The sequence below is a fragment of the Myotis myotis genome, unplaced genomic scaffold (assembly GCF_014108235.1).
Source record: "Myotis myotis isolate mMyoMyo1 unplaced genomic scaffold, mMyoMyo1.p scaffold_m19_p_5, whole genome shotgun sequence".
NCBI classification, from domain to species: Eukaryota; Metazoa; Chordata; class Mammalia; order Chiroptera; family Vespertilionidae; genus Myotis; species Myotis myotis.
In genome coordinates this window covers 71,583,993-71,599,910 of record NW_023416357.1, presented here as the reverse complement: position 1 = coordinate 71,599,910, position 15,918 = coordinate 71,583,993, and the positions used below count along the sequence as shown (strand labels likewise).

The 15,918-nt window shown below is 47.5% G+C and overlaps 1 protein-coding gene across 6 annotated transcripts in view; it reads right to left on the bottom strand.

Annotated features, from left to right (window-relative positions):
* The window catches only part of TNFAIP8 (TNF alpha induced protein 8), a 66,996-nt gene extending 59,914 nt beyond the window's left edge, over positions 1-7,082 (bottom strand). For 3 of the 6 annotated variants that reach the window (XR_004967341.1, XR_004967342.1, XR_004967343.1), the window contains exon 1: positions 6,619-7,082. Coding sequence is in view for 1 of the 6 variants with exons in the window: in XM_036307762.1 (XP_036163655.1) it covers positions 6,619-6,631 (13 nt within the window). In the remaining 5 variants the exon portion in view is untranslated. Of the gene's footprint in view, positions 1-2,929; positions 3,296-6,618 lie in introns of those variants that run through there. The other 3 variants (XR_004967340.1, XM_036307764.1, XM_036307762.1) reach the window with 3 other exon arrangements.
* Positions 7,083-15,918: the final 8,836 nt, after the last annotated feature.

Genomic DNA, 15,918 nt, shown 5'->3' with positions numbered 1-15,918 from the left:
ATTATATATGTGTTTTCCGATGGTCTTAGGAGACCCCTGTGAAAGGGTCATTCGACCCCCAAAGGGGTCGCGACCCACAGGTTGAGAACCACTGCTTTATAGGGACATATGGCCGTATTACACTGTTTTAAAAGAAAAATGGTATTGGACTTTAGTGTTTTGTGGGGACTTATAATTACTATAGGTTAAAGGTTGCCTGTAATCATTTTCTCTAGTTCTTATTCTCATTGTTCAATGTTTACCAGACCAGGTCTAAGGTACGTTGGAGATACTTTATCAACTTTTGAGAATTTCCCTTCCTGATCCGCAGTTCCTGGAGTATGTGTCCTTGGTCTCCCTGATAGCATCTGTGTCATTGCCTTGGGGGGTGAGGGGTGGAATTCAATATGCAGGGCCCCGCTCACAGTGTTATATCATAGCCAGTCACCAGAAGCAACAGAGAAAACACAGTGAACGGAAGCCTGTGGCAGACACTGTAGCTGACCAGCCATCACTTCCGTCCCCCCTCCTCTGCGTTGTGCTGTTTGAGGGGGAAACCACCCCCACCCCTAGCTCTCAGGTTCAGCCCTGACCATTTTATTTTTTAACTTTTTAATGTTTTTATTGATTTCAGAAAGAAGAGAGGGGGAGGGAAGGATAGAAGCATCAATGATGAGAGAGAATCAACAATCAGCTTCCTCCTGCTTGCCCCCTATTGGGGATCGAGCCCACAACCCAGCATGTGCCCTGACTGGGAATTGAACCAAGACCTCCTGGTTCATAGGTCGATACTCAACCACTGAGCCACACCGGCCGGGAAGCCCTGACCATTTTAACTCAGACATAGTATTCCCATCCCAGCCATATAGTGATTGGTTTAGGCAATCCAGCCTAAGCCAATCAACACAGCACATTCTATAGTCAGTAAACTGGCTTAAGACTGAGCAGATGGCCCAGTGTGAGTCAATGAGACACCAGAAATTTTCTGGGGCTTCTAGAAAAGGTCACTCAGTCCTGTGATAGAGCCACCAGAAGTCAGTTCTCTCTCCCTCTGGAAGGAGTGTTGCTGCAGACATCTAACCACCAGGACAGAAGCAAGCTGAGGATGAAATTCAACCACAGAGGGCAGACTGGAAAGAAATGGGTTCTTGCCATCACTGAACTGCTAAATCAAAACTCATTCTAGTTATGTAAGCTTATAAAAAATTCTCTTTCGTACAAGCCAATCTACACTGGGTTTCTCTCTCTTGCATAAGAGCCCTAACTGATATAACATCCTGTGCAGCTAATGAGGACTTCTAATGCTGCTGCCGGCTTCACCACATGACCAGCCCATTCTTCTCCATTTCCTCAAGCTCGCCGCCTAACAAAGGCCAGAGCGCCGTCTGGAAGCCCCTCTCCTGCAAGGCCAAGGCTTGCCTGTCCGATGGCAAAGGTAACTGACAGCCATGCCCCCAGGGGAGGGGGGTTTGCTGAGAAATCTCAGCGGCACGGGCAGGGAGGAGAGCCTGAGAGACAGGCCCAGACTCCTTGGGCTTCCTCCTCCACTCCCAGCATGATACTGCCCACCATCCCCGATGGGCTTCCTGAGGGGCCTGTGTGGGGATATCTTTGCCACAAAGGGGTGGCCACCTTCCTGACAGGAGGCAGGGCAAGACTTGTAAGGTAGGCAAAGATGTGCAAAAGCTCCAGACTAATGTGGAGCCAGGAGCCAGGAGCCAGGTCAAGCCTGCCCTGGGATTTGTCCCAAGAACCAAGGGTGTGTGGTAAGGCGCTCAGGGTCACATTTGTGAAGGGTAGGAACTTATTAAGTAGGAACAGGCAGCACTGGGCTATTAGGGTCAGGCCAGCTTTTTGCCTTAGGAGATGCTGAAGTCCACCTGGGGCTGCTTTGAGGAAGGCACCCAGTGCACAGCTCACTGCATTCCTGCACTTCCACTCAGCAGTCTTACAGCCAAAACATTGAATTCCAACAGAATGACTTTCTGGAAGCTGGAAGCTGGGGAAATCGGTCGGCATTTTAATTAGGCTGTCTTTGCAGGCACCTATAACTGAACACTCTCGGGGTCCACCACCCACATGTAGCAAACACTTGTTCATAAGCTGGAAATGAAGAAAGTTTTCTTAAGGCCTCCTTGCTGCTGGTAGCAACCCCCAGGTAAACACCTGCATTTCTGCATTTACTTTGTTGTCCTGAGTTTTGATCACAGAATCCCCCCCCCCCCCCCCCCCCCCCGCAAGCACTCCTCCTCAGGCTCTCCCCAAAGCCAGCGAGGACAACTCTCCCAAAGACCACAAGCAAAGGACGGTGGGGGTCTTCGCCCTCATGCTCTAGGGGTAGATGAAGAACTAACTACTGGAAGTACTGATACCAAAGGACGCCAATCAATGTTAACCCCAGGATTTGAGAGCTCATTTACAGACAATGTATACAAGTGAACATTAAAAAAAAAAAAAACACAGAAAAAGGGCTATACAATTCTAAATGCAAATTAAGATGCTAATGTAAATCTTGAGGTATCCATAATGGGAAAAAGGGACAGAAGAGGCAAGAGAGTCAGGGATGCCTTAGTTCTCTCCACAAGATGGGACGACCTTACACAAATACCGCGTGTTACTCTGTCCACAGAGTACAGGCCATGGGTGACTAGAGGCGAGGGGATGACTCAGGTAACAGCAAAGAGTTATTTTTCTCTATACTTAGCACTAGTCCGACCTTCAACAGAAAGTGAAATTAGAAGATTTGGCCTGTGTCCAGAGGACAACAGTCATAAGATTTAAAGGAATGGAAGAAAAACAAAGGCTTGAACTGACTCACAGTAAAGCAAGAAGACAAAGAATGTTGAGCAAAAATTGTCCAGGTCAAACTGCATTTGATAACAATCAGTCACTCTTATCTTGTGTTAACTGTGTCCAAGTAACTTAGCAATGAACGTAGGGAGGCTTAGAAGATTGTAGATTCTGGTTTATGAGATTATAGTATTTAGAAAACAGAAGGATTAATCTCCAGATCAAAACAAAGAAAGGCAATATTTGGCAGGGGACTCCTCGGACATGAGAGGTCTGACCCTTTCTTGTGTTTGCAGCGGGTCCTCTGTAAGGTAGGCAGGACACACTGGGGAACAACCAGAATGAACCGCTGCAACAGCTGCTGGAGGAGTCACTGCACCTGGAAGTCTGGGCCAGTGTGTGGCCCACGTCCCAGCAAGCAGCAGGGTGGTGGGAAGAATGCTGGGGTCAGAGGCAGGTTCTCATCCCAGCTCTGGCACTAGGACGCTGAATAACCATGGACACCTGTCTTGACTTCTTCGTTGTCCTACATTTCATTTGTAAAATTAGTAGATTACACTAGACCATCTTCTGCCCAGTAAAAGTTAATTCATTATAACTGTCCACAAGGCGCCACCTATTCTGGTTCCTCACCACCTGTCTGGATCATCTCCCCTCCTCGTATCAGCCCCTTGGCCTTTCTTGGAATACCACACCCATTCCCACCTCAGGGCCTTTGCATCTGTTTTCCCCCTGCCCAGAATGTTCTTCCCCACGATACTCACAGGCCTGGCTTCCTCATATCTTTCAGATGAGTCTAATAGCACATTCTCAGTGAGGACACACGATAGCAAATCCTCCCCGCACCCCCCCATGCACACACACACAAAACAATCCTATCCCCCTTTCAGCTTAAAAGAAATCTTGTCCTTCCTTTTCCGTTAACAGTATCCCACCATATATATTTTTTTTCCATATATTTTAAAAATACAGAACATATCTATAATAATAAAAGCATAATTTGCTAATTAGACTAGACAGCTGAATGACCTTCTGAACATCATTCCGGACGTCCTTCTGGATGAAGCCACTGTGGTGGGGGCTGAAGCAGAGGCAGTTAGGGGTGATCAGGCAGGCAGGCAAGCAGTTAGGGGTATTCAGGCAGGCAGCAGAGTGGTTAGAGGTGATCAAGAAGGCAGGCATAGTGGTTCGGGGCAATCAGGCAGGTAGGCAGAGGCGGTTAGGGGCGATCAGGCAGGCAGGTGAGCGGTTAGGAGCCAGTGGTCCCAGATTGCGAAAGGGATGTCCGAGGGGTCCCAGATTGCTAGAGGGGGCAGGCCAGGCTGAGGGATGCCCACCCCCATGGACAAATTTCATGCACTGGGCCTCTAGTAAAAAAAGAAAAATCAAGGATACAGGTGCCAAAGGCCAGAGGTAGCTAGAAAAGTGTGCCATAGGAAAAGCCTTATTACCTTGTTTTAAAAGCTGTAGCTAACATAAATCTTAGCTTAGTTTTCCTTTGATCTAGCTTCCCCTGCTCTACCTCTGAATGTTCTACTTATTTGTTTGCTTATTATCCAGAAGGTTGTCTCTCCAAGGGCAGGGACTTCTATCTGCTTTGTTCACTGGCATTTCCCTGGTACCTGGAAGAGTACCTGGTAACAGGAATTCAGTAAGTTTTGGTGAATGGACACATGCATAGGTGGGTGGAAGGGAGGGCAGGTATAGCTCTTTTTGTTTGTTTATGTTTTTTTTAAGTTGAATTTTTTAGAGAGAGAGGAAGGGAGAGAGATAGAGATATAGAAACATCGATGAGAGAGGAACATCATCGATTTGCTGACTCTTGCATGCCCCTCACTGGGGATTGAGTCCACAACCCGGGCATGTGCCCTGACTGGGAATTGAACCCACGACTTCCCAGTTCCTGGGTCGATGCTCAACTGCTGAGCCACACCGGCCAGGCTAAGTACAGCTCTTTACAGTGTCTTCCAGCTCTGAGGTCTGTGGGCTGTGGGGTCCATGTCAAGGACTCTCCTCTTCCACCACTGTACCAGGATGGACTCTGTAACCACATGAAATAACAAGCCACCCCAGAGCCAAATGGGCTATGCCTTCACTCCACTGCAGAACTTCTCCAATGCTGGGTTCCACACGCTCCATGCCCTGGGCCAAAGGGCCATGTATGCCCTGCACTCTCAGCAATTGTTATGTATGGGAATTATTTATATTTGATAAATGTGTTCTATATATCTAAATATATTTATTTGTATTCAGCTCCATTTTTCCCCTAAGGCAAAATTAATATAATTTTGGAGAACATGGTTATATCCATCTCCTTTGGCTAATTCTTCATCTAAAATACCTTGGCAGAAAGAGCAGTAAGCTTCCCTACCTCCAATACCACACTATTAATTTGACCTGAAGTGAGAAGAGGTGGGTGATGCTCCCGTGTGCATCTGGGACAGTTCCACTAGATGGCAACATGGCCAGGGTGCTGGTATCCAAGGGTGGCATGTACCAGCAACATGGACTAGAGAAGCTCCCACAGTCCCCCCACCCCCACCCCCGTTCTCTCCCACACTCATCCCCTTACCTTTTCACATTCAGCCTGGCTTTCTTCAACCAGTAATGTATCACTTGCTCTGAAATGGTTCATGCTTATTCCCGAATGTGTTTGACTTACTTCAGCCTTGGAAGCTTTATGTATGCTTCTTCTTTCTGCCAAAGTATATAACTCCCTCTCCCTTTGGGACCCTACCCAAAATCCCCTTCTTCTATAAAACCTTCCCAGCCAAACTTGGCTCTGATCCCAACTGCATATGTGCCATGATATACAGTCACAGACACAACCATTTTTATATATCAGATAGAATATGCCTATATGCGTATAGAGAGAAAGCTGACAGAGAATCACGTGCACAGCTCCAGGCATCTGGTAGGCAAATGAACATTGAACACAAAGGATGTGCCGGTGACCACATTCTGTATCACAGAAGAAGTCATGGGTCTAGGAAATAATAGCCTTAGCTGACAAGCATTCAATTAATGAGTCAAGAATCTAGATCTATTAACGCCCACCTACGTCTCCACACTTTCAGTTCCTTTCTAACATTCAATTTAAGCTCCAGAAAGTTTTTTGAGCAGGAAAATTCTAGATAAACTTCAATAAATATTATACGTAAACTTGAAAAAATTGTATAAATGCTCTCTTTATTTCAATCCTCAAAAACTTTCCAAATTTGCCTTAACAAAATTAAGTATACTTGTAGAAGCATTCAATATGGCTGAAAACAAGCCTAAGGTGTATTTTGAAAGACAAGAAGGGCTTATATATAGAATAAAATTGCTTATTGGCTGTTAGAGGAAATGGTAGCAGGGATCGTCTGACAAACATCTACACAATGGGAGAACAGAAATAAACATCCTTGAGTTTGCAGGCCATCACATGGCGCTACTGCCACTACCAGACCACTGGCAACCGGAGATGCCTTAGAGTTAATAAACTTGTGGAAATTATAAAAAAAGAAGAAACTTTAAGTGAAAAAGCTATCCAATCTTTTCAGAGCCCCATCTCTGAAACATCTCAAGTCTTCATTTGTCTACAAATGAAACTGTCTACATGCAAATTATAGATGCCATTTTTTTCCACCCACAATAGTCAAACCTCCCTCAGCTTACTTAATACCAGTTCTCCACACCCAGAGTCACAGCAAAAGAAAAGCCATGATTTGTTGAACACAATCACTTTAAAGCTGCCACCAAAAGTCATTCCCTTGTAGATAACACCAGGCTACTTAGTCATCTGAACTCTCTACCAGGTTCCGTCATGCACATTAAATCCAAGTTAGTGCGAGGGCAGTTTTAACTCACCTAGTTTCAGCATTTTCTCCCTGTCAATCAGGACAGCCTCACAGAGTCTTGGCAGAGTCACACCAACTGGAGGAACGCACACAGCCACCCTGTTGTATGCTATGGCATCTGTCTCAACCTCAGGAAGAGTCCGTCCTTCCCGAGAGTAATTCAGAAAAATCTATACCGTCCTTTAGAAAAATCCACCATGAGCTTACCACGCAAATGCACAGAAGACACTGGTCAACAACAGTCACTTTAAAAGTTGTCCTGCTTGTTATTCTGGGAGCTGGGTTTCGTCACCTGTAGTGGAATGCATTCGGTAGCCTTTAATTGTGACTCCAGATAGATCTCCACATCCCAGTGAGGAGGGACTGGTTGCTGCCTGCACTTGCTACCTGTAAACCACGGCTACACAAGAACACAGAGATTACCTGTGATAGGCGAGCAGGAGGTATTTTCAAAATCAAGCAGAAACAGGAAGTCTAATGTTTCAACATACTTTTAAAAAAAGGGAGTAGCCCCAATCATAGATGCCTGGACAAAAGAAAATCAAAAAACACCTCATTCCTACCTGGCCAGTATAAACATGAATGTCTATTAATAGGAAGTACTGCTCGGAGGTATTCTTGTTCTCAGAACTAGAGAACAGAGTTTGGGCAATGCTTCTACTTAAAATCTTTGGTCTTTCATTTTTGAAGAGAATATAAGGTTTTTTATTTTTTAAAAACCCAGCTGGTGTGGCTCAGTGGTGAAGCGCCAACCTATGAACCAGGAGGTCATGGTTTGATTCCTGATCAGGGCACATGCCCAGGTTGTGGGCTTGATCCCCAGTGTTGGGTGTACAGGAGGCAGCCGATCAGTGATTCTCTCTAATCACTGATGTTTCTCTCTCTTTCTCCCTCTCCCTTCCTCTCTAAAATCAATACAAATATATTTACAAAAATAAAATAAAATGTACATATGACTGTACCTAGACACACACCATATATAGACACATACACACAGATATATGCACAGACACTATTGAATAGAACTTTAGAAGCTTATGTACTTACCGGCGCTTTAACAGTCATCACCACACACAAATCCTTCCCTTTCCCATCCCCACCATGTAAGATCCTGCCTGATGTGCTTCAAGTGAACCACCTCCCTGAAGCCTTTTTCTGAGTATCCCCTCCAACTATGTAGGATTTCAGTGTCCTCCTTCAACCCCATGGCAGCTCCCTGGAGCATTCTGATAACACTTTCTGGGTACCTACTCACGTTGTCCTTATATTACTACAGTGACTTATCTATCTTACCTCTACTACCTGTCAGTTTCTTGATTTTATTTTTATCCACTGAAGCAATAACACTTTGCCTTGAGCCTACCAGGGACTCAGCAGAAAAGATACCAAGTGAAAGGCAATAGTCAAGAGCGCTGGATCTAGTGGGCTCGGTTCATTGATGCCCACTACTAATTTGGAGAGAAGGCTGAAAAAGATATCAAATCAACATCAACTTACAAACATACTATACATTTCTTATTTTCTTTAGCCTATAGTATCATGTGACTAACTCATAATGGTTTGAATTTTACACCCTAGAAACCACACTTTTACGTGTCTTTGTGTTATCATCCCAAATTCTGACGGACTCATTAATGCTAGGAATTCATCAGGGACTAAGAGTCAAAGAAGATGCCAAGAGAATACTCCCCCTGGAAGTGCAAGTTCCCGAATCACAAGGACTTCCCAAACCCTGATTCAGTTGCAAGTCCAAGGGTAAGTTACAATGTGCAAAGAGCAGAAATAACCAGGTGGACGGGCCTCTCACATTTCCTTAAAATGTGTCCCCGGAGGTAGCTGCATGGCTAGGTGGCTACCAGGAACCACTCGGTCCACTACCAATGGGAGAGGAAGGAGCAGCAAAGTGCAGCTGTGGGGGTTGGGGGGCGCTGCTGGAGGAAGAGTGGTACAGCATCCAATAAAAACAACTACACATCAGCACATCTGGATGGGCTACAAATTGGGCAGGGGGTCATTTCCTTAAGACATCCCTCCCTCTTCTTGTCCTTGAGACCAGAATGCCTGGGTCTTACATGCTCAGATCTATTCAAAGTCTGCTGTTTTAAGCTGCCCCGGCAGTTGTAATTCTATATTCTGGTCATCCTACTTTATGTGGGAAGAAAGAAGAATCATAGACCGGGGCTTAAAGATCAGGGAGATTTGTGAAACAGTCAAAATTCACAGATTAGCCTTATGTGAAAAGTACCTAACTCTCTTCAGCTGCCTTTGTGGATACGAATACAGCTCTTCCATGCTTCCCTAGGACTTGCAAATTGGAACAGTCTCAGTAGATTCAAGGATCAACCGTTCTGGTGGCCAATGCAGAGGCATCACCGCACCTGAGGCCGGGAGGGGAGAGGAGGCAGCAGGGACTGCCGGCCCTAGAAACCCTGCCTGGTGGCCCAGTGACCAGAAATCTGCCCGATCCAGCTCTGTTGGGGGAACTTATGCTCAGGAATACCAGGTACACGTGGCTCTCCATCCTTTTCTGAGGAGTACAGCTCTGCAGCTGAAGAAGGGAGCCCCCAGACCGCACCCCTGGGAGTACAACTGGCATTGCCGGTGACAGAGGCACCCAGAGCTTCACGGTGATACTGTATGGGCCTTCATTAGGGAAGTCTGGGTCCACTTTATCTGATATCTTTTCCACCTATCTGCAACCACGGGACTGACGGCAGCTATGAGAAAACCAGATCCTCCTCTTCCGTGGGCATTCGTTATCAGCACGTCACCTAGGCATCTCCTCCGAGCAGGGCACTATTGCTTGAATCATCTTGCTGTCCTCGCACCCAGTGAAAGTTGGTGGCAATCCCAATTTCCAGAGACTAGCAGAGAGAGAGGGAGAGAGCTCTAACAGCATATTCCACAGGGCTCTGCAGGATGAGGCAGGGCTGGGAAGAGAAGCCGTGAGAGCTAGGCCCTCCCTTCCCAGAGCAACCTCCACAGCACACACTCTCTCTCTCTGGCCCAGTTTCATGGACTGCTTATTATAAACCTCAAGAAAAATACTTCCTTTATAGCCACCTACATCCTTATCGGCCACACAGTCAGCAAAATCACCACAAGAATAATGAAATGTGCCTGCATGAAAAAGATATCTTAGTTTGTTTATTTCATCGGACTCTATAGCCTCAGAGACAGAACTGGAAATGTCTACGAAACACCTTGACCTTCCTGCTTTGGCATTCCCAAGACGCTCCCTAGTCCCTAGTGCAAGGTACGATAAGGGGCTGCCAAGAGTAGTGGCGTTTTCTTTATGTTTGAGCTGCAACCCCTCCCCCATTCCCCATCATTCTCTCTGGACCCTCCTCTTCTGCCCTCTCAGTCACCTTCACTCTTTTATGGGCCTCCCTGGAACGGTGGCCCCACCAGAGTCTCCTAGATTCAGTTTCTCTTTGTCCCTCTCCGCTTCTTCAAGGAACAAGCCGTCATCGGTGAAGCAGGAAAGAAGGCGGGAGATCGCCTGAGAGTGGCAAGGTGCTCCAGGAGCGTTTTACAGATATTCTCACAGAGATGGCCACGAGCCAGACCTTCCCTCTCTCACCCACGGAGGCCTCGCACGGGCAGAAAAGTGCATGGCTCATGCCTCCACCACGGTGGGCAGTCCCACTGGCTGGGCACCTGCTGGGTGCTGGGCAGCGTGCATGATGCTCTCCCCAGGGAGAGGTCACTCAGTCCTCGTCAGAACCCTGGGAGGCGGGCTCCATTACCCTCTGGCTACAGGTGAGGAAACTGAGTGTCATAAATGTAATACACCTCTTCAGCCCAATGCCAGGCGTGTCTTACACCAAACCTGTTGGCTTTTTTTCTCTTCATATCATATCATGAAAGCGTCCTTGGTTTAACCAGACAGAAAGCACAAATATGGAACTGCCTGGAAAATGAAAAGGACACCTGGCAACCCACCTTTCGGAGCCAGGCAGCGAATTACACTGTGAACAGAGCTGCAGGGGGCCAGCGCTGGCAGCAAAGGCAGGGCTGGGGTGAGACTTCTCAAGCCTGTCATCGTTTCCGCTGTCATCCGCGGCCGCCTCCGAATGGGCTGCAGGAAAACACCTGTGCGACGGCAGACCTTGCTACCACACGGAATGTGTTTCTGTGTTTTAAGTATTCATTTTATGAAATTTTACTCAGAAACAAACACAAAAGTACTGTCCTTCTCTTTTCTCTCTCAGAATCGCCTAACTGCAGTATTGGCCAGGCTTCTGATATCCAACCTCATTTCACAAGCGAGAGAATGAGGCCGCCCAGGGAGGCTGATGGCGGGCGCAGGAATCACACAGCTGGCTGCGTGGCCGTGCAGCTGCGGGGGGAGCTGGTGTTAGGGCTCCAGAATGAGCACTCACGTCTGTCTCCTGTGATGCAGGCTCACGTCTCTCTTCACATTTACCCCCCCATCAGCATACGGAGCAGAGAATCACGGGGCCTCTGCTGCAATAACTATGCTGGCGCTGGACTGGGATTTATTTTCTCCTGACCTGAGTAAAAACAGCGTCTTGACACTTTATAGCATTCTTCCACTGCAAACCTTCGTGTGAAATTGAACATGATCCCTAGTAATAAAATATTCAATTAATTAAACCCTCAATTTGCCAAGAAAAACTCTCCAATTCAGAGTAAAGGTCTCTATAAATTTCTAGAATTTCTAGTTAATACGCAGCATCTGATATTTCCCAGACCGAATTCCTCTCCGGCCCTGCATCGCCAAGCCTGCTCCTTCTTCTGTGTTGACCTCTCTGGATCCCATCCCCACCTGTCATCCTGTCATCACGAATCCTCCTCTTGGTCTGGATGGCCACTCATTCCCCAGGCTCTGCTGTCTTCTTATCTGTGCATCTCCTGTTCTCATGTCCATTGGATTCTGTCTCGCCCTCGCTTTGCAGGTAGCAGAAGGTGGTTTTGTGAAAGGCTACTTTCCAGAGAACGCCCACAATCAGGTCTGAGCTCCGTCCCCTGTGCAGAGGGCAGAGAGCTTTGCCATTGGACCCACAAGGTCATTTCCAAACTTGAATTTTAGAAACTTCCAGAAACTTTTAATTTCAAGAGCGATAAAAAAATGACACCTTGTCTTGAGGTAAGTTTCTCTTTGCCTCCCCCCCCCCCCCCCCCCCCACCACACACACACAGCTCCCCAGGAAAAACACACAGCAGTTCTGACCATTTGCAGGGGAAGGACAATGTGCCACCCCGTCTGCGTCTTATTCCCTTTGTACCCAGAGCCCCCTCGCTCCTGTATCTAACAATCAGCACCAGTCCTCCACCCCTCCTCCGCCTGACAACGGAACAAATTCACCCCAAGACAAGCTGACATCAAACAAGCTCCTTCCACATATGACGGAGCAGGCACTGCCAGCGAACAGCCTCTCGCCTCTGGTGCCCTGGAGAGGCGTCCAGGGCCCGCTATTCCCTCCCACTAAGCAGTCCTGCTCCTACAGAGGATGGGCCATGGGAGCCCAGAGTCTCCTGTCTTGGGGTGTGTTTCTGTCTCCCTCTATCTACTCGTCATCCAAGGCCTTCAGGCCAAAGGAGGGCAGGTGTGCTAGTTTAATCTAGAAAATGCTCACCAATGCAGCAAAGGGCAGGCTGAAACTAAATACATACCCTTCCTTACCCCCAAACAGCCCCTCTTCTGGGCTCCATATCTCACCTTCCGTCAGTCTCAGATCTGAACCTCAGTGTCATCATGAACCTCACTCTTTCCACTATCTCCTCCCCCCACCGCACCCCAGCCACTGAGTTCTCATGTTTCCCCACCTTTCCATGCCCTGTCTGCCTTCCCCTTGTCCAGCCCCTCCTCTGGCCTGTCCTTCTTGCTCCTTCCACTTAGGTGGCCTCATGGCACATCTTCCCAAAGCACATCACCACCTGCGCCAAGAACTGAGGTTAACAAGTGTTTTCCGGCCCTCCCTCACTGTGCCACCCTGATGAGGAACGTGCAACGCTTCCCGACTACTCATGGTCAGAGTCTGCACGGCTGCTCAGGGTCAGAATCAACCTGCCCGCCCACCTCCGGGCCTCTGCTCACCTGCTTGCCTTGACCTCCTGGGTCCTTCCCACCACCATCAGCTACAAAACACCTCCAGTCTCCCACCCGAGGCCTTCCAGGACCCTGTGGCCAGACGCCAGCTCCCACTCACGGGCTCCCTCTGTCACTTGGAAGCCTTCTTACAGCATCTAGCATGTTCTGCTCCAGGGACAGCAATCACTATACACATCTTGCGATCCCCATTATCCTGCACAGTCGTGGGTGATGGGCGAGTTCTTCCCTCGCTTGACCAAATCAGCCTGCATTTACCCGGTACCCACTGCACCGATTCAGGACACGGTGGGAAATAAAACACCTGTCTCACAAAACTGACATTCGGGGAGAAAAAGATGGCAGATAAGCCAACACAAATAAATCCCAGACAGATCATGAGAGCTGCCAGGATGGGAAGGAACAGGGGGCTGTGACGGAGAGCACGGGGGCGGAGGTGCATGGAGGTGAGCGCCAGAGCCGGAGGTGTCCAGCCCCAGACAGCTCACACTTGACACGCTCCGGGGAAAGGAGTGGAAGAAGGGCCGTGTGGCTGCAGGGCTGGAAGCACGGGGAAGAAGGGTGTGAGAAGGAGTTGGGAGTTAGGCAAAGACCAGAATAGGTAAGGGCCATCCAGGACATGGTCAGAACTTTATATGATATGGTGGAAATGTAAAAGAGGTAAAAGTGTCTGAAAGGCAAAGTGGCAATAAAGATCAAAACCTTCAAACTCCACATGCTCTTTGAACCATTTCCAGGAATACAGCCAGTGAAACAGAGGCAAGTGTGGACGGCTCTAGTTCAAGGGAGCTGTGTGTTGTTATGCCAACAGTGGAAACAAGACAGCCCAACTATCCGGATGGGGGACTGGCTAAGTGAACTATGGTACATCTATCTAGTGGCACGTAAAACAGCCTTTTAAAATGATCTTGTGGAGTAATTAATAACATGACAACGCTTCACAAAGGCCACAAAGCAATATATAAAAGCAAAGAAATTATACTAAGTAGTATATAATTTTTATAGAGGAAAAAACTACAGGCATGCAGTTAAAAGCCTGCTGTGACATATTCACAATGTTTGTTTTTTTCTGCATGGTGAAATTAAGGAATACCCTTTTCCCCCATTTTTCTTTTCTTTTCTTTCTTTCTTTCTTTTTTTTTTTTTGTCAAAGTGTAGTTCACAAATATACTATATATACTCTGTAACAAGAAAAAAGGTTTTAGAAACTCTGTGAGTCACAAGAATGTATGGCAGCGTGTATATCCCATGAGGTCACAAAAATAAATCGAGGCTGCCAATCAGGAGATGGCAGGGCAATCTCCTGTCTTTTTAGGGGATGTTCAAAGCAAAACAGAAAAACAAGCCATAAAAACTCCCTGGAACTCGGGGCAGGAAGTGTGTCATTCCTTGCTTGCTTATCCTTCTGACTCAGCGCTGACTATTAAGCCCCTCTGATCCCTGTTCTGAGGCAGTTAGAGATAGGAGCTCTGGGAGGAGGGAGAGTCACCCAGAATCTCCCAACCCAAAGGGAGCGGGGGGAGGTTAGAAATTTTCTAGGGGAAAAAACCTTTCCCGATTCTTCTTTAGACTCTTTACAAGGGAGACCAACAGTCCCACTTCTATTAACTTACTTAAGTTCTTGTCTATTTCTTTTAAATGAGATTTGCTGCTCAAGACCCAAGCACGCTTCTGTGTTCAAGCGTTCTTCCCAAACAGGTTTAGGACTTTCGTAAACCGTTCAGACGAGTCACAGCAGGTCTCAGACGTTTGGACCCTGGCTTACACATGCCCATGTGGAAAAGGCTCACCGCAGAGGCCCATCCAGCCGATTCGCCGCCCTGCTCCACTGGGTCACTAAGGTGGTTTGGTTCCAAGTCCTGTTTGGCAGTCTCCTAAGCTCAGAACTCAAAGGCCCTTCAAAGAGCACAGATTGAAAGTGATTTGCTAGCAGAACCCCACACACTTCTTTTAGTTCTGTTTTTAACAATCCCCTGGAAACGACAGAGCTCAGAAAAACATACACACAGGACTACACAACAAAACAGAAAATTTTGACTATGGAAGCCTTTAAATTTTTAAGACAATTGAAGTCAGAATTTGAGGACACTGGCAATTACAATCCAGGGCCACTGCTTTCCCGCACTCGTTCAACACATATCTACCGAGGCCTTACTATGCCCAAGGGTAGCACCTAGGACTTGTAAACCAGGGGGCGGGAGGAGATATGTGATGTATTAGGACACCAGGGTTGGAGTATGAAAGGAGGGAGGCAGAGAGTTCCAAGAAACTCCAACAAGTAGTCAGTTTGAGAACAGGTTATTAAAAACATCATAAGCCCTGTTTAAATGTTCGACCTTATCAAAACTCCAACAAGGCATCTTAACCAGGAGGTGACTATCAGGTAGATATAAAGACCAACGGCAGCACAGGGTCAGGCTGCTGTGGGGTGGGAATAGGGGGCATGTGGCATGTGAACTGTCCGGGGAGTAATCTAGGTAAGAGATGACGGTGGTGTCCAGGTTTTAGTCGCTGGCAGTAAACTGTGACAAGCGGAACACAGGTTCTACAGCCATTTCCTGGGCAATCTGATCATATTGGCAATTGACAGGGCATAGGGGTGAGTAGAGGAAGAAGCCTCCCAGGTTTCATTTACTGAGGGGAAGACAGGAAGAGAAGGTGAGCTCAGCTTCCTGCATATTGAATTCGAGTTGCCTGTGAGATATCCAGGTACCGATGACCACTTTACAGCTGGACATCCAGGGCTGGAACTTAGACACGAGGTCAGACTGGAAACGTACATTTGGAGCTCATAGCCATGTGACAATGTGAAGCCCTAGGAATAGATAGGATCACCAAGGGAGAGAGAAGAGCGGAGAGCCCAGAGTCCTAAGAAATACCAACATTTAAGAGAGGGACAAAGAAGAGGAAAGTGATTGGGAAGGAGCAGAGAGAAGAGGAAGAAGAAAATCAGGAGAACAGACTATCAAGGAAGCATCTGTATATAGAAACAGGAGCAGTGTGGACTGGCACTGAGCAGGCCAGAGAGGACTGACAGGTGTCCACCCAGAGGTCACTAAAATGCTGGATGCTGCCCTACTCCTTCCCCATCCTCTATAGTCATCTGTGCACAGGCAGGGGCCAAGAGGGGGCAGCTGAGTAAGAGACTAGGTTCTGAGATCAGCTTAGCAGCAGATCTTGGCTATGGCAGCATGATCTGCTCAGGGGCTGAAAAAGGGACCAAGGGCCACAGAA